Source organism: Vigna radiata, unplaced genomic scaffold (genome assembly GCF_000741045.1).
Source record: "Vigna radiata var. radiata cultivar VC1973A unplaced genomic scaffold, Vradiata_ver6 scaffold_176, whole genome shotgun sequence".
Taxonomy (NCBI): domain Eukaryota; kingdom Viridiplantae; phylum Streptophyta; class Magnoliopsida; order Fabales; family Fabaceae; genus Vigna; species Vigna radiata.
The window spans coordinates 303143-322874 of record NW_014542549.1 but is presented as its reverse complement, the minus strand read 5'-3'; the positions used below and the strand labels follow the sequence as shown (position 1 = coordinate 322874).

The 19732-nt window shown below is 34.7% G+C and overlaps 2 protein-coding genes across 2 annotated transcripts; one reads left to right on the top strand and one right to left on the bottom strand.

Moving 5' to 3' along the window:
• The first annotated feature begins 462 nt into the window (after positions 1-462).
• On the top strand, positions 463-3820 carry LOC106780235 (BTB/POZ domain-containing protein At1g67900). Its single transcript, XM_014668501.2, has 4 exons — positions 463-855; positions 963-1032; positions 1174-2445; positions 3131-3820. Exons 1-4 carry the CDS (start codon positions 797-799, stop codon positions 3626-3628), a joined length of 1899 nt encoding a protein of 632 aa, XP_014523987.1. The 5' UTR covers positions 463-796; the 3' UTR covers positions 3629-3820.
• A 2155-nt stretch (positions 3821-5975) lies between these two features.
• On the bottom strand, positions 5976-6677 carry LOC106780228. The gene is made up of 2 exons (XM_014668495.2): positions 6595-6677; positions 5976-6488 (listed from the first exon to the last, which is right to left on the bottom strand). The coding sequence occupies exon 2, from the start codon at positions 6468-6470 to the stop codon at positions 6159-6161; it is 312 nt and encodes a 103-aa protein (XP_014523981.1). The 5' UTR covers positions 6471-6488; positions 6595-6677; the 3' UTR covers positions 5976-6158.
• Positions 6678-19732: the final 13055 nt, after the last annotated feature.

Here is a 19732-nt window from a genome sequence, read left to right as displayed (position 1 = left end):
ATTATTTTTCTTTATTTTGATTTGAAAGAAGTAAACTTTACTCTCTTTTTTTAATTATCATTTTTGTCTTGATATATATATATATATATATATATATAAGTTCCATATATTAGCCTAAATAAGGAGGAATTTTTATTTCCCTTTTATCCTTTCTGTAGAAAGGTTCAATGATCATGTATAAATTTTTGTTTGTTTTGTTAGATGCTCCTGGTTTGTGTTGATTATTCAAGAGCGTTAGAAACACTCTTGGCATAATCTTTCACATACACTTTCTATCAATGATTGAATATAATTTGTAAGTACTCACAAAATTACGTAGGTGTCATAAGTTTTTGACGAATTTCATATTTTTTGCAAATTTCAAAGAATAACGAAAATTTTTGCTTCTGAATGAATGTAGTAAAAGTTGTGTCCCTGTTTACCATATTTGTAGTGACATCTACTTATTTAAAGTGCTTTATATTTTTTCTGCCCATAGCAAGCCTCTTGGTTTTCCTTTTACATTGGAACTTCATACTCTCTCTCCTCCAACATAACTTCTTCATCTTCTCTTTTTTCTTTTTCTTTCTGTCTAAAGAGTTTTTCAAGTCTATTGAGGCTCCTCTCACACTTTGAGTTTTCACTTGGGAAGTGGGAAAATCTATTAAAGGCGATTATAATGGAAGAGCATTTCATGTAGATGCTCTTCTACTGTATGCTCTATTCACTTCTGGTGTTTTCGGCAGTTCTGAATTATGCAAGGAACCAGTCCAGAGTATTACGTGATTTAGCATAAAACAAATTTTGAGAAATAGTCATGAAGTTTATGAAACTGGGATCTCGTCCAGATACCTTTTACACTGCCGAGTCTGTAAGGCAAGGCATATTTATTGATCAATTTGATTGTTTATATTCGTAGATATTGATCAATTTGATCTGTTTCTGGTGAGTAACATGATTTCTTTCCTTTTCTTTGTATGCAGGACAATCTCTTCTGAAGTTTCAAGTGACATCATAATTCAAGTTAAAGGAACTAGATATCTTCTTCACAAGGTTTGCTCCTTCAAACTCTTCAAGTTCTATCTCTGACCATTTTTTATTTTTACCGAATTCTTTTTCTATCTTCTGTTGTTAATTTTTCTTTATTGTTTAGTCATACATCGATGGTCTGAACTTTATGTTGATATTGTTCAGTTTCCGCTATTGTCCAAATGTTCGCGCCTGCAAAGGCTGTGCTCTGAGAGTTCTGATTCTCCTCAGCACCAAATAGTCCAACTCCCTGAATTTCCTGGTGGGGTGGAAGCATTTGAGCTGTGTGCCAAGTTCTGCTATGGCATAACCATCACTCTCAGCGCATACAACATTGTAAGTTCGCGTTGCGCCGCGGAATACTTGCAGATGACTGAGGATGTTGAGAAGGGGAATTTGATTTACAAGCTTGATGTTTTCTTTAATTCTTGCATCCTTAATGGCTGGAAGGATTCCATTGTGACTCTACAGACCACCAAAGCATTGCCTTTGTGGTCAGAGGAATTAGCAATTACCAGCAGATGCATTGAGGCCATTGCCTCGAAGGTCTTAAGCCACCCCTCAAAGGTGAGTTTATCACACAGTCATTCCCGGAGGGTAAGGGATGATGTGTCTTCCTGCAATGGAACCGAAAGTCTGAGACACAAATCAGCAAGCAGGGGATGGTGGGCTGAGGATTTAGCAGATTTGAGTATAGACCTTTACTGGAGAACCATGATAGCTATCAAATCTGGTGGCAAGACACCCTCAAATCTCATTGGTGATGCATTGAAGATTTATGCATCTAGATGGCTACCGAATATCAGGAAGAATGTGCATGCCAAGAGGGAGACTGAATCTGACTCGGATGAAGATTCAGATTCCGCGAGTGAATCAACTTCAAAGCATAGACTGCTTTTGGAATCAATTGTGAGCTTGCTTCCAGCAGAAAAAGGTGCTGTTTCTTGCAGCTTCCTTCTTAAACTGTTAAAGGCAGCCAATATTCTCAAAGCTTCGGCTTCTTCAAAGGTGGAATTGGCCACAAGAGTAGGACTTCAACTGGAGGAGGCCTCCGTTAACGATCTTCTAATACGCTCAGTGTCTAGGACAAATAATATGATGTACGAAGTGGACTTGGTTATGACCATATTGGAACAATTTATGTTGCAAGGTCAGAGTCCACCAACTAGCCCTCCAAGATCAAGGTTGACCATTGAAAGGAGAAGGTCTCGTTCGGCAGAGAACATTAACTTCGAGTTCCAAGAGAGTAGGAGGTCCTCCTCAGCTTCACATAGCTCAAAACTGAAGGTGGCAAAGCTAGTGGATAGGTACCTTCAGGAGGTTGCCAGGGATGTGAATTTGCCTCTCTCAAAATTCATAGCTCTTGCTGAAACTATACCAGATTTTGCAAGACATGATCATGATGACCTGTACAGAGCAATTGACATTTATCTCAAGGTAAATTTAGAAAAAAAAAACTTCCATTGTGTTTCAGAATTACTGTTTTCCGTAAATGGTAGAAATAAATAATGACCGAGAGGGGGGGCTCTGGTTGAAGTTGAACTTGTTTCATTGGTGGGACAGAATTGGTGGATAAACAACTCGACCTTGAAATATTGTCTCACCCATCATTTTTTCGTGGTTTAGGTGTAGGCTGACCCACCAGAAATTTGGCTTGAATGTGGCCACTTTCTGACTCATACTAGCAGTTTCTAATTCCTATTCTGGCAGTTAGTCATTTCACTTGGTTAGAACAAGAAAGATAAGATTGCCAGTGAAAACTATGAACGAACTTTTTTGTTTCTTTTTGTACAAGAGAGTTTTGTTTTATTGCCACTATTTTCTTTTTGTTTTTTTAGCACCAACAAGTTTGAACTTAGCGTGTCGTACAGAATACATAAAACCTTACTACTAGACTTACATCAGAGAGTTTCTGTTGCGACCTGTTTGTTCATTAGATAGCGATTAAGAGAAAACGTGACAAATGTTCTTTAGCCCTTCACATGATATATGCGTTCATTTGACTAAGCTAAAATTTAAAAAAATGGGATCCGCTTAACGATGTAAAAGAAAATTCTTGGATTCATTTGGATGCCTTATCAGTATGACTAAAATCTCTATTTTGCTTAACTGGAAAATGTAGGCACATCCAGAGCTGAATAAGAACGAAAGGAAGAGACTATGTCGAATTCTAGACTGCAAAAAGTTGTCTATGGAAGCATGCATGCATGCAGCACAGAATGAGCTACTTCCCCTAAGGGTGGTTGTCCAAGTTCTCTTCTTTGAGCAAGCACGAGCAGCAGCAGCTGGTGGCAAAGTGACTGACATGCCAAGCAACATCAAGGCATTACTCACCGCTCATGGCATTGACCCATCAAAACACACAGCACCATTGAGCACCACAACAAGTATACATGCTGATGACAATTGGAGTGTTTCTGGATTCAAGTCACCAAAATCAACAAAGAACCCAACTCTCAGAATGAAGCTAGCTGAGGATGACTTGGATGCAAATGTTGTGCCTCGTGATGAAATTGGGAGAACTTCTAGATTTAAGGGTCTACTTGCTCTTCCTACTCAGCCCAAACGTATGTTTAGCAAGTTGTGGGCTACCAACAGAACTGCCACCGAAAAGAATTGAGTAAATTTTTTCGATTTTTCATGATGGGGATGGGAAATTTAGGGGGTAACATATACTATATTTTTCTCTTTTGCATAAGGTCCTGTAAGTTATAACATGTAGGGAAAATCAGCGAATCCAAATGTGCATTGTTCGTGTAACCTATAATAATAAGAAATGAGATTTTTCACATGAGGGGAAATCTCTTTGGTAGATCACATTCGTGAAAAATGGATGAGGAATCTTTGGTGTTAGTGACGAATTGTAGGGCCAATGGTGCCGTGTCTCTCCACGAATCTATAACACGTGGCCGTGTTCATCTTTGAAGGTTCACTTCAAAGGGTCCTGATTTTTTTGAAAAAAAACAATAATTATCGGCATTTTGAAGCATCTGACAAAAAGCAATTAATACTGTAATATCAGATTATGTTCCTCACATCTATTAGTATCCACGCGGATAATGTCGTCCTTATTGAATTGATATCGTAGAGTATCATGGACAGGAGTTGTGGGAAATAATTAAGGGTCGACATTTGGTGTTTTGTGAGCACAGATTTGTCATTAATGTATCGTGCGCTGGAACAATCTAATGTGTTAGTATGATTAACAAAATGATGTGCAATGTATAGCCGACCAAAAAGTAGCACAGATAAACAAGAAAGAATAAGATCCAGCATCGCTAAGATATGTTTGCTTCCAAAAGGTATTATTGAAACAACGACAACTGTTGAACTAAAAACAAAAATCACTTTGACTCAGCTTTGTTCCATCCCTACATAAACCTCCGTGTATCCACATTTACTATTCTAAGCAAAAAATCAACGAGAGTAGACGAAGGGTATTCCACTTAAAGCGAAACCTTTTCACCATAACTCAGAAATATGTCTAACAATTTTTTTGTTAGACCTCTTGAGCATCAGCTACTGAGTTGACTTCTAAGTAGCTGTGGATGGTTTTGATGGAAGTCACTTTCAACCTCCTTTATTCTCAGATTTGTAATTATGAGTAATTTGGATTTTGTAGGATTGATGGGATGAGTTGTGTCCCTAGAGAACTAACCACTTAGTTCAATTCAATCTCAGAAACTGAGATGGACCTCTTACTGTTTTGGAGGCGGTGAAAGAATTATAATTTTTTAGTTTCAAAAAAAATCATAAAGCATATGGGAATCATTTAGTGGCGGACTGCTTGTGGTGGTCATCATCATTGTTGCAATCATGATCACTACTCATCATAGTTTCTTTGACCTTGACTAACTATTTTAAGAGCATGCCTACATGAATATTCCTGACACCAATCACTGACACTACTACTACCTATGATTAGCATTAACAAAATATTTTGGTACAACTTACTTCACCCATTAATGTTTCATGCATTCCTTTTCATTTTCTTTGTTTCTTCCCTGCTTCAAACTACTAGCTAGTCATATATCAAGAAGTTGCGTGAATGGGAATGTGCCACCTAATTCTGAGTGGATACCTTCAGAGAAACAGATCAAGTTTATTCAAGGAATTAAATGACGTGTAGGATTGCTTCTAAACATGTTTGCCCAAATATACTTCCCAAATAACACCCCTCAATATCATTAGTGTCTGTACAAGCAATTGAATATTTTACTGGTTGCTACATTAATCAACTGCAAGTGACAATTTAAGGGTGTTAGTATATGTTGTTTGTTTGTGGTTTGTTTCATTGATTCACAATGTTGAATCTTCTATGTGTTATAACTCAATTTTCAATAAGATTTAGTTAAATATCATCACGATCTCAGGAAAAAACTTGTTTAAGGATATTTAATTGTGTTCATAACGTCATTAACCTGTGATTTTGCTATATAAAGATTCACCGGGAACTGGACTACATTATAAAGCATATCAGAGACGGAAGAAAATTTGCAGAAAAACGTACATGTACAGTCCTTGCATGTTTTTTAACATTATTTTTTTTATTAAACTTTCAATTTTACCACTATAAAAATCAGTACTAATTGTTGAGGGAAAAAGAAACTTCAATTTTAATTACAAATGGCATGAAACCATTTAACCAACTACACAAAGTTTGTCCTTAGCAAAATTTCAGTCTCTGAATCAATAAAGTGATTCTTGTTGATCAAGACTATTTGAGAAACTATACCAAGCCTTGAAACCATCCCCTGTAGTCATCGATTAGCGAAGCTTGTGGATCTTCACAAGGCTATATAATGTCTTATAAATACCACAAAGACAAGAGAAATGACAGGATTAAAATTATCTTCAGTTACAGCACTTCCTAAACGTCTAAAGTCTAAACTTGATGATTAAAGTAAGAAAAGGTCACTGACAAAGGGCATTTCAACTTAGAAGAATAGCATAAACTTGAAAGGAAATTGAAGTATGAATGAAAATGATCCCAAGTTGTTGACATGACATTCAAATAGAGTAAAATTATGCATTTCCATGACAAACATCTTTACATTTGGCGATCATAAATAGATAGCGTAGCAAAATACACGACTCAAGTAAACACAGACAAGTTACTATGTATATAACAGCTTAATAATATTTAGCACTCAATGAAGTGTATCCTTGTTGGGATCAGCAACAGAATGAAGGATGGAAGCATGAACCGTGGATGCCTCTGATTCCATGCTTTTGGTCCTCTGAAGACTAGGGGTGCGATGAAGTCTGCAACGAAAGGAACCGGCATGTGTGGTGGGAGAACATAGACAATTGGTCTTGGTCATGCTAGGTTGTCTCTGAAGGCCACCTTGTCCCAAATTAGAAGCACCTTGAAGCTCCACAACAGCTCCTGACACGACCTCACTCCTAGATGGTGGCATTTGAACTCTCATGTCCTTGGTTGTCACCTGGTCACTTTCCATGCTCTTGAATTTCCTGCACTACCTAACATAAAAATAGTACAATATTTGTTGTTAGAAACCAAGTTGGTGACTGTTCCAATTCGTAAGATAAGATGTAGCAAATACAAGTATTTGGTTAGCAGACCTTGAGAAGGATGTTGAAGAGATTGGAGGAGAAGTTTGAAGAAGAACTTTCTGACAAAAGAGAAGAAAAGTAAGAGGTATGCAATGTGATTGATATAAAATATGGATGAATATAGAACGCACAAGTTAGTGTGCTTTTTTGTTTGTATATCACGGGTTTGTTAATTAATTGAATTAACGACCCCACCTACATTTTGATCTCTTTAGGATTTGGTATAGTATATGTGCTTGAAGCAGTGGCAACATGAAATCATGTAAGAAAGAGGCACCGTCATGGAGTTTGCATCGTCTTTCTCTCTTTATTGGGGAGTTGCATTGAATGGTGACGCGAAATTAGGCCTCTAAACAATGAACACCAGTGGTTTCTGGTCCCACACATGATGCCAGACATTCGAGTGGAGGTCGATTAGCTTACCTTCGATGTGGGACTCAACTTGCATTTTAGTATGCATCTGTAGGTATCCACAACTTCTTAGATAAGATCCATTGTCTCTATAATATCTCATTATTCAACGTCTGCAATCAAGACATCTAACACTATTCATCCATTCATAACCTAACCAACCACACTTTTCCCTCCAAACGGTTATCATTTATATAATTCCTTAAAATTTAAGGGTCAATTTCAATATCCAAATATATTAATTTCATAAATTCATTTTCCTAACATTTTAGGTTCACCACCAATTTACTCATTCAATTTAGTTTCTTTTAATTTATTTATATTTTCTGATTTCAATGTAATTTTAACATTACACTTCGATGAGCTTTTTTAATTGTGTATATATTTAGGTGTTATTACATTTTCTCATTTTGTTAACCTGACTCATTTTTCTTTTTTTCATATTAATTAAATTAAGGTATTATTAAAAAAACATTTTCCCGAAACATAAACAATATAACCTATGTAAATAAATATCTTTTTTAAAGACCAATAATTACAATAGAGTAAAACTATTTTAGTGAAATGGCGTCGAACAAATTATCTTAAGAGCAATTTTTTCATAATGTGTGTGAAATTGAAATCACAATTCTTTAAAATATTATTTTTGTATTTTAATGAATTTTATCTGACAAAACAGTCAACTCCACATATCAATTCACTAAAATAGGTTAACCGAACCGACCACTTAATGATGGATATAAATCTTGACCCACTCCACATGAGCCTTATTGGCACGTTCGCCAGCTAAAATGAAAAAAAAAAATCAAATTTCTTATTTATAAAATCAATCTAAATTTATAAATTTAATTAGAAAACCAAAATTATCATCAATTAATTAGTCTAAAATTGATTGGAACATCATTTTTGTATTAGTACTAAAGGAATTGAGTTTATAAACTAACAATAACGATGAACATATATTGAATTTTATTAACTGAATTCATTAAGGTTGGAGATAAAAAGGTATATTTAGTAATTAAAAGTCCTAATAATTCTTTTTCTGCTATTATCATATTTTATTCTACTCTTTTTTTTTTCACAATTTTGAAAATTCTTAACTTAGTTTCACTATTTTTAAAAACGATTCAACAAAGTTCCTCTTATCAAATTTACCATATTAATGCTAAAGATATTATCACAGTAACATATGGTGTTAAGAGAAAATAAAACATCATTATTAAAATCATCACATATGGCACTGGTTATTATATTAACGTTGTCATTATCAATTTGATAAAAAATAAATAAACTTTCTTAACATGTTTTAAAAAATGTATGAATCAGATTGAAAACTATAGCTGAGTAAAAAAAAACTGTTAAGTCTAATAAAAGATAAAGAGTGTAAACAAGACAATGACCATATATTAGCAATATCTATTAAAGATGGGCCTAGTAGACGTTTTGTGATTATTTTCTGATATATATTACTTCCAGCACCTTCATTATTTTTAACGGGCACCCACACTAAGAAAAACTAAGATTCTTCCGTCAATGCACCGCGCCACCAACGCCTTGACGCACCTCCGTTCTCCACTGCAGAGGAAGAAGAGAGAGCTCATTTAGGAAAAAAGCTTGTTCTAAAACGCATTACATGTGTTTTGAAAAACTTATTTGAAAAGGTTCATTTTAAAAAACTCATTCCGAAAAATATTATATATATTTCAAAAACCTGGTTCTTGAAATTATGTTATAGAAAGATTATTCCATAATGCATTTTATATATTCTGAAAAAATTTATTCCAAAAATTGTGTTATGAAAATCGTGTTTCATGTTCTGAAAAGTTCAGAAAACTTATTCCATAAGATTTCTAAAACAGGCTATGAAAGTCACTTTTACTAACACTATGATTGTTATTTTAAAATTTATAAAGTTACAGTTAGAAATTATGAAGGTATAGGAAGAAAATACCACTTGTAGTTTTCATGGCCCGCTAACAGTTTTCCCCATGACATATCGGCGTTGATGCCTGCACCTCCACCTGTTTGAACCTCTACCTCCCCATCCCATTTTTATCCTTCTTTTTTTTATTTATATTTTTATTTATTATTTATATTTCTATTATACACTTTAGTAAAATTTAATTTATAGATTAATTTTAATTCTAATATCCTACAAAGAAACCTAACTTTTTTTCTTCTCACGTTCTGCTTTCTCTGGTTTTTCTGTTTGATTTGGTTTTTCGAATTTTGTGTTCTCTTTTCTTTCACTGTCACAATTTTCTTTCATTGTGAAAATTTTCTTTCACTGTGAGAATCGTTGGCAGAATTCTTCTTCTCTTTCCCGTGATCGTGTCTGCAGAGTGGTGTTTGAAGGCGTGGTGGCAGAAGGAGATACGTGAGCGACGAAGAGGTATGTAATTTACTGTTAAAAATAGCCTAAACAACAATCGTTAAGGTCTGTCTTCGGATGTCAACATCCGTTAAGGTCTGTCTTCTTCCTCTGTCTTCTTCCTCCTACGCACACACACACAGACGTCTACCAGAAACTTCACAGCACAAAGCAAAACAACAATCGCGCAGAGCAAAAATCAATTCAATCTTAAACCTTAAATCACATACATTTGCAAACCAAGAAATCAAGCACAACGAAAACTAACCTCTCGACAGCAGAAACCAAACGAATCGTCGCATCGTCGCACACACCCGCCGCACACTCAAGTCGCACCGCCGCACACACCACGCCGCACCGCCGCCGCTGCAAGGCCGAACACACCCACAGAGCCACAATCACCATGCCGCACACACCCACACCACACTATAGAGCCACGACCACCGTACTGCACCGCCTCACACAATCACCGGACCGCCGCACACAACCGCCGGAGATGATTGGAAAAGTTGAAAACTTTTGGAAAATGAAAGGTGGAGGGTGGGGTCTGAATGCGAAGAGGAAGGGGAGGTGGAGCTCTTTCGAAAGTTTCGAAAGTCTGTCAAAGTAAAACTGAAGTAGAAATAAAGTAAAAATTAGGGTTACTTTTTAAGAGGGTTAAAAAAGTAAAAATAAAAAATAAAAAAAGGTTAGTTTTGTAATTAATGAAAATTAAAAAAAAATGGGGAGGTGGAGCTCCAAAAGGTGAAGGTGCAGGGATCAACGCCTTGACATATCTCCTCCTTTGAAAATAGGGTGTTTCATCCTCCAACTCCAAGTATTTCATTCTGCACCTCCAAACTTTTAAAAAATTCCAATATTACCCTGTAATTAAAATGCTTTTAATATTTAAAAAATGAAAAATTAAGTTTGGTCAAAGATTTTTTTTATGACAGCAGCAACAACAGTTATAAGTGGTTCTCAGATATCATTTCTTCCTTCCCTCTGCTTTCCCCTTCTTCTTTTTTTCTTTTGCACACATAGCACTAGCTTTCGTCTTCCTCTATTCTTTTTTTTCATTGCTTCTTAGGCACACATCACACAGTACTGTAAGCACACAATAAGAACTAACTAACAGAGAAGATTAAAAAATTTTGTAAGACAAGTGATTTATTGAGTTATACTCTCTTACTCCTCATCCATCAGTTTACCGGCACAGTTTCCATAAACACCGGCAAGAAAATAAAGTCTCTCCATCACTCTTAGCACACTTGAAGCAAAGTAAACCCAGTTCAAGAAAGCATTGGGTATGTAAGCTAAAAACCACTAAACCTTAACATTAATTTCATTGTAGACTCAATAGTTGAAGACAAGTAACTCTGAACATCAAAATTTATGAAAGATCTTGTGAAAAGTTCTTCATACTGGAGCATCTATAAATCAATATTTTTGCAGCAAACATTAATGGAAAAAGAGAAGAAAAATACAAACGCAAAATAAATCGGATCTCCGTATCCGATAGGATATTGACATCCGACCATACAATTCTCAGATTTATATATCCCATACCAATTTTCACAACTTTAATTTTTCTAAAATATTTATATTAAATCTTAAAAATTCATAAAAAATATTTTTTAATAATTATATATTATCTAATTAAATTCTGAACTCATAAAAAGTAATTTATTATTTTAAACATAATTATAAACTAATAAATTAATTAATATATTTATACAATTAAATTTATATTAATTAAAAATTATATATTTACATTATAGATCCATACATAAATTTATAAATAATCATAAATTAATATAATAATAGTAATAATTAAATATACAATAAATAAAATTTAAAACTATATTAAATATTTATCAGAGTTAGAAAGTTGAAAATCGCTTCACGGAATGTCCATATCCGATTTGGCACACATCGTATCTCAATAGCCTATAAACTCATTTTCAAATTATTTATTGTATATTTCATGCAAGCATATTAACAGAGATACAGTCTTAACCTTGTTCGAAGATGCAACAACAATCTCCCACCAACATACGCAACCACCAACAACAACAAGAAGAAACACCCCAAGCACCACCACGAAGCACTCCAATCGCACCAAAAAACGCACCACCACACCACTCCGAAGCACTACTCCAAGCTATAGTAAAACACAACTGGAAAAGGAAAACTTCAAATGGAATAGACAGAAAAAATATTAAGGAGAAGAAAAGATGATCAGAGATGCAATTCAAATAGGATGTTGAAATAATCAATAAATATAAAATTAATGAATAATTACCTAATTAGTTAAGGGTATTATAGGAAATTGGAGATGCAGGATGAAATGCTTGGAGGTGCAGGATGAAAGACCCTTGAAAATAATTTTGAGAATATTTCATCCTACACTTCCAACATTTCATTCTGCACTTCCAAAAATTACACTTTTGACCTTCTGACATCTTATCTTGTACTTCCGACTTTTTTAAACCAGACTTGCAGCAAGAATCCCATCTCCTGCAATCTGAAACACCACTTTGAACAATCCTCAAAGTGAACAAGACTCCACAAGTCTAACCCCTGTAATCACAACAGGTCCAATGCAGCAAACTTCACGAATGCCAAGCCATAATAACTTCTTGATCAAACCAGATACACCTTCAATGTGCAGATAATGATCAATCAATAAGCGTGCAACAAGTTTCCCTTGGAATCTCTTTCGAGAACGATCATCATGGTCTTCTTGAAGAATTCTTGGAGCTCTCAATCACAGAGATACCAATCTGAAACATAAATGAAATTTTTAGATCATCAAAAGTCTTAGAACAAACTCGTGTTCAGCTAATTTATAGATTTCTGTTATATCAGACATTCTCTGAGTCGAATAGGCTATTAATACAGTCGACAGAGTTATGACAGTTATAACAGTTTAGTTAAACTGGTAACATACAGTCAACCAAAATAGAAACACATTTTATACAATTGACCTACTATTCAATGCTCAACTAACTTTTGAAAATATAGTCGTTAGAGTGCAAGAGCATAAGAAAATTTCAAATCAAACAACTAATGCAGTCAAATATGTAGCACACATCATCGACTTCGACAAGTAAGATCATTTTGAAATTCTTTTCTTCTCAATAACTCACAATGCACTGATTCTCAAAATCTGTACAAAGACTTTAGCATAGTCGAATCAATTAATATTGGAGTCGACTTAACTGCAGCTTTGTCACACAGTTATAAGTTCATAAAAGTGCTTGTGGTTTTCGTGCATTAAAACATGTGCAATGCATCCAAAAATGATGTAACAAGTATAAGCTCAATATGTATGCATTGACATAGCAATACAACACATAAACATGTTCAACAAATATATGAAACATTTAGCATAAGAACATGTAACACACCAACAACACATGTGTGTTATTAAACAATGTCTTGTCATCATAAAAAACTAGAGTGATATAAATATTGTGTTGTCAACAATCTCAACACTATAATATGGGGTTTTGTTGATCAGCATGATCATATGAGAGATTTACTATAGGCTATTGATGAACGATTTACCACATTTGATAAATCTTTTGCCAACACCCTTGTCACACAGTTTTCATTCTTAAAACTCATTGGGATTAAGAGAGTGGGTGATCACATCTTACACATAACAGACATATTGATTTAAATAAAAGCCTTTGAGGTTACCATGTTTGATTTCTTTTGGCATATTTGTTTATTTGAGAAATTTCATTTTATTTGACCTAAAATAAACCTATGGTTTATTGATAGTTAAGAGTCTTTGATGAGAAACTTAATATATTTTGATACATGGGAGATAATACTCAAATTTGTAGGATTTGTCTCATTAATTCTTATATTTAATTTCTTGTATCAATTGATAATGGGATAAATGGACGAAGTGAAGGAATGTTATCAGTTTTCCAAATATGTGAGTTAATATGAGATATTTAGATTGAATTAATTATTTCCATAAATATAATCTATTTCGTTAATCAATTTCTAGAGTCGATGCGTATATTTTGATATTTTAATCTCACAAAATATACAACAATTTAATATAGCAATTACTTCGTGATGTTCAGAGCTCAATAAATTTCATAGGTGCTTTGCGTTTTGGATCATCAAATTTGCTCTCTTCTACAATATAGTACACCATCAAATTTTATGAGTAAAGATTTGAATTTGAAAATCACAATAAAGGATTCTCATGACAATGACAATGGTTGGAGGTTAATCCTTATTTCTTTTTTCGCTTCATGTTTACATTGTAAACATAGTTAATTACATGGAGGGAATACTATCGTTGAATGTTTAGGTTGTGTACTAGATTTATGATTTTATATTAGATATCTTGACTTTAATAATGTTGGATTCACATAAAAAAATATTTTAGGTGGTAAGGTTCTTATGACTTAGTTTGTGGTGTGAAAAAAAATGTTGGTAGGCCACAACAACTTATTAGTCATATGAGAGATATAATTAAGACTCGAGAAAAATAAGTTATTTAGAAAGATGATTTGGACGTCTATTATGTTTATTAAAATAAGAAATAATATGTTAAATAAAAGTGAAGTATAAGTTAGAGCTCATTGATATGTGTTTGATTCTTGTTTTATGTATATTGTATGTTTATTATTTTTCACAATTTATTTTATATGCAAAGTGTGGTGTGTATTAATATTTATAATAATTGTTGTGTATGTGTTTCATAAAAATTAAATAAAATAGGGAGAGTGAAATTAATGTTTTAATTAAAGAAGTTTAGAAAAACAATTAAAATAAAATATTATTATTTTGTTTGAAACAAAATTAGAGTACAACAGAAATTAATTATATATTTTAAGTAAGGTACATCACTATTATATATATATATAATTTCATTTATATAAATAATATTTTTATGGGGTAACTTTCTTTTTGTTATATTAGTTATATTTATATAAATAGTATTTCTTTGTGGAATTACCGTTTTACTATGGATTGGGTTGGTTATAATAATATTATATATAATATAATTTCACACTTATATATGTAGTTATAATATATAAATGAATAATTTTATTAATTGATGTTGTAGTGTTTAAATATTATTGTATGGAAATAAATATTTATAAATTTTGATATTAAATATGGTTTGTATAGGTATTTAGTTTTTGCATAAAAAAAATAAAAAGAAATATATGATTATGATAATTAAAAGATTATTTTGTTATATATATATATATATATATATATATATATATATATATATATATATATATATATTATAAGTATTCAGCCAGTCGGTTGGGATAGGGTTCGGTGGCCAATCGGTCGGGCTAAGGGAGTGTGGTGACCAATGCCTTTAGACGCAACGAGCAAGGCGGAGGAGGAAACATAGATAGCCAGGGTGGGAATAATGAAGGAGATCGGGTGAGGCGTAATGCACGATATCCGCTCCCGATTAACGATCCTGATCAGGTTGGTAATTTGGCATTGATTGAACGCCCGGATCAGGTTGAAGGGCTTCATCCTTTCACTGCAGCTATGATGAGAGCACTAATGAGTCATTATTTTATTGATTTCAATTAGCTTATTGTACCAAATTTAATCATGGAATTGTGTTTAATTGTTCGGTATTTTCCCGTTTTCCTAATTATGCTTAATTTGATCGGAAATTCTAATTTTAATTAATTTGAATCTTCTAAGCTAATTATTTGCATTATTATTTTCAGGAAAATTTTTTGAAATGTAATTTTGGACATTTGAAGGGTTGTCACATAATGCAAGACTCTCCACAAAAGAAATGTGCACAAGAAAGAGAGTACTATGGTCATTTTAACTTTTTGGTCTTATGAAAAAGGTGTGCTTAAATTGAAAAGAGGGTGATGTCTAGCAATTAGCATGCTGTCACGGCCAAGCATTTAATTTGGCATTTCAATATTAGCTTGGAGAATAAAAAGGCTGATTTCTTTATGGAGGGAAACGGATGGTTGATGGCATGCTGTCACATCTTGGGTAGCAACACGTTAAGATGTGACAGCATGCCATCACGCTTCATCACACGGTCTGATGAGAAAAATAAAGCACATCTCACACAGCTCACCTTCATCACGCCCCATCAAGTATAACTCGGCAGCAACAAGTCCACGCACCTCCATGCCCAGCCAGCCTTCTACACGACCCATGGCAGCATAGTAGATGCAGCCCACGCACACAGTTTTCACGGCTTTGGTGCGACACTACAACAACGTTTTTATTTCTCCATCCTTCTCATGGACCATGTGAAACTGCCTTCAGGTGTCCGGGAGGTGCTTGAAGTAAAGCAGCATCCACAGAAGCTTCTCGGTCCAGGACTTCATGCGTCCAAGCATCAACGTCCAGCCTCCACATGGACAACATCGATTTAGCTTGGAAAGAAGAGGTGTGGCAGCAACTTTGGATGCACATTGCACAACCCAGCAGCTTCATTCAACAAACATGGCCCAACTTTTATCACGTCCAGCAGCTTCAACCTTGCAGCAGCATTTGGAGGTGCATACGGAAGGGCCTGGTCCAGCATCTTGGAGAGCCAATCCACGCTGGCAGTAGGGTATAGAGTGTGGTCTTGGGATTGATTCTTGGGACAGCCGTCACTTTTGCCATTACTTGGCTTCGAACTTTTTCAGAGAGAGCTTTCTTTTCTTTGAATATTGAAGATGGAATGGATAGATAATGGATATAAGGTGCATTTCTTTTGGCAGCAGCAGCCACTCACGTTGGAGTTATCTTTCCATTTTGAAGAGCACACACCGCAACCCACCTTTTGGGATTTATGCTATTTGGCTTTTGAAATCTTTGAATGTCTTTCACAACGTTACTTTGTCTTGGAACCAGATTTTTATATATATTAGAAATCATTCAGCATTTAAGTAGCATATTGATATATAACATTTCCACTATTCATGCTTTTTTTTAAGTTATTGTTTTCGGTGATGAGGTGCTTGAAAGCTGTTCTGCATTTACTTTGGTTTGAGAGAAATACACCGTGAGGGTGCATTTAGTTTGGCTTTGAAAGAAACATACAGAGTTGATTTGGCTTGTGCACATGGCTGTGACGTCATGCTCCAAGAAGTTTTTATTTTATATTGTATTACCGAGAATTGTTTCTATGTTGTTGAATGCTAACTACTATTCATGCGTGTTTCCCTTGGTTGTTCCATAATGGAAGTTGCATTTCATTTCATTCTTGCAATGATGCGTTTCTTTATTTATCTATTGCAATTTAAGTAAGTCACAAAGTTTTCTTTAATTTAATTTTGATGTTTAGTTGGTTGGTTGTTAGTGATATTACTTTGTTTCCTTGAGATTTATTGGACTGATCTTATGTTTATATTGCTCTGCCTGACATTCTATGAAATCTGACTGTGTTCTTGCAATGGGTATACGCTTTGTTGCCCGATTGGTGATTGCATCTTCGCTTAGTTGATCGATCTGTATAGAACACATAGGATAGAATAGATGTATTGCGTTCGCTTAGTTCGCAATTATGATAGCATGATTAACCTTCGTTTAGTCGGTTAGTTGTGCTGGATTAGAGGCTAGAGTAGTTTATTCATGAGACTTGTGCACTTTAATTGCCATACTGCTGCTTGATTCTGCTTAATATTTAATCTGTTGTCTGCCTGCGATTAGGAATACACTTAGTTGCCTAATCGGTGTCGATTCTTCGCTTAGTTGATTAGACTATATGGTGGATGAATGATTAAATTTGTGCATTGCATTCGCTTAGTCTGTAATTTTGAAGACCGAATTAGCCATCGCTTAGTTGGTTGATTCGTGTCGGATTTGGATTAGAGTAGTGTGTACTTGTCGTTGATATGTGATTGGAAGCATAGTAATTGAGTTAATGACCAACCGTTTTTATTCTGTGTTTGATTTCATGTTTCCATTTCTGTTTGCATCTGTGTTTCAATTTAATTCATCCGCTTTCACAAACCTTTCACACCCCCCCCCCCCGCTTCGTGTCTGACCTAATTCTCGAACCACAGTTTGGTCCTTGAGAGACGACCTAGGAGTCACTTCCTAGCCTATATTGCATTCCTAATATGCAATCAAATTTGTATGGGCCGCGACACCCATCAAGCACTCATGCTAGAAAATAAGGTGTTACCAGCAATGGAAAAGTATGGAGGCTTAATGGATCCCGTGAAGCATATTCGATCTTTTGTGGATGCTATGGCGGTGTATTCTTCTGATGAGCTGGCCTGGTGCAGAGAACTTTTTCTTCGACCTTAAGCACATGTGTGGTCGCACGCATCGTCCTTGTGCTAGAGAACTTTTTCTTCTCTTTTTCTAAAAATAATAAAAAATATTTTAAGGGTTTAAGCACATGTGTGATCGCACACATCGTCCTTGTGCTAGAAAACCTTTTCTTCCTTTTTATAAAAATAATCAAAAATATTTTAAAGGTTTAAACACATGTGTGATTGCACGCATCGTCCTTGTGCTAGAAAACCTTTTCTTTCTTTTTATAAAAATAATTAAAAAAATATTTTAAAGGTTTAAGCACATGTGTGATCGCTCGCATCATCCTTGTGCTAGAAAACCTTTTCTTCTTCCTTACATAAAAATACCAAAAATATAAAAAATCCATATTTTCAAACAACAAGCAATCTTTCTGCTAGAACTACATGATCCTTGATTCTCCATCCAAAGTGGAGATACGTAGGAGCAAGGTCAGTCTTTGTCAGGTTCACTTTCCAAAAATCCAAATCTTTTCCATACAAATTCTTTGAGTAATTTCCTAAAAGACTAAAATATATATTTTGTTTCTTTATAATGTCCTTTTTTGGGGATAGTTAAACATTTTGAAAACCACATCAAAGTCGCATATTTAATTAAAGGTACTGTCTTCGGACAGGCGTTGTAGGGTGTTAATACCTTCCCTACACGTAATCGACTCCCAAACCCAATCTTTGGTTTTCGTGGACCGTGCTTTATCATTTTATGGTTTTTCCGTAGTTTTCCAGAATAAGCTATGGTGGCGACTCCAAAATCTCTTTTTCAAAACTTGTTTTCTTTTTGGATCATCGTCCTGTCGCGATTCCGGTTGTGACACCATTCAAATGAAATGATACAAAATTTCTTAATGTAACCCAAATTTATAAAAAAACAAAATAAAATAAACACTTGACACAGGATTTATTCCTAAACCATGTTTCACAGATATATGACGCATTATTTTTTAGAAGCAAATCAATAAACAACTTATGTGCAAACAATCAAATGACCAAATAGTCAAACCCCCGAAAGCCCATGCCATGCATCAATCACATCAACCAACCTTCTACTCCAATGTCTTTGCTGTGAGTCATGAGAGGGAGAGAGAGATTTAGGGTAAAGACAGAGGGAAATTGTCGCCAGGAAATGAAGAGAAGAGAAGAGGGAAGCACGAACCTCGTTCTCCAATATGCTACAAGCGACTTCAAGGCAGGCTTCCATGGCCGCAAACTCGAAAGGTAGAATCTCGATTGCATCAGTGTCGTCGTTGTCGTCATGGTCGGGGTCGAAGTTTGTGTGGTGGTCGTGGTGTTTGGAAGAGGAGAAGGTCTGGTGATAATAGAGGATCTTGGCCTGGAGCTCTTGGACGAAGGGGGTAACGGAGGGGTCACGTTGAGGAGGCGGTGATGATGGCCTTGATGTGCTCTAAGTTGATGACGATGGCTATCTCACAGCCAAAAAGGCTGGAAGGGGAGGAGAGGAGAGGGTCCGATACATGGAGGTCACGAGCAGGCAAGCCGGTCTGCGACAGGAGACGACGAGTGGATGCTGGAGTTTGTTGCCTGAGAAGTGAAAAGGGTTTATGAAATGTCTTAGATGTTTTTTAGGTTAAAACATTTTTTTCAAGTCTATTCTACTGTTACTAGACTTAATATTACTGATTTAAGTCTGATAAAAGATAACAGATGTAAATTATATTTATTTTAAGTCTTTTAATCACTAATAGACTTTAATAATAACCTTTTATTTACTAAGTTGCCACCGCACATTTTTTACATCTGTTATTTTATAAACAGACTTAGATTTGCAGACTTAAAAAGCCTGTTTTGCACTAGTGTCTTCACCCAAAACGCCAATCTCCTTTCTTCCTTTGTTTTCTCTCATTGGTTTAGAGTTTTCTAGGAATTCTAACCACACCAAAAACTACCCTTCTCTATATGTTATTATTTATAAATAACCCAACTCTATCTCTAATATTTCTCAATTATAATAATATATTTTATTCTAATTATAATGAGTCTATCAATAATATCTTATTATTATTATTATCTATCTAATAATAATATCTAATTACATTCAATAATATCTTACGATATATTTTAATAAGGAATATCTCAAAAT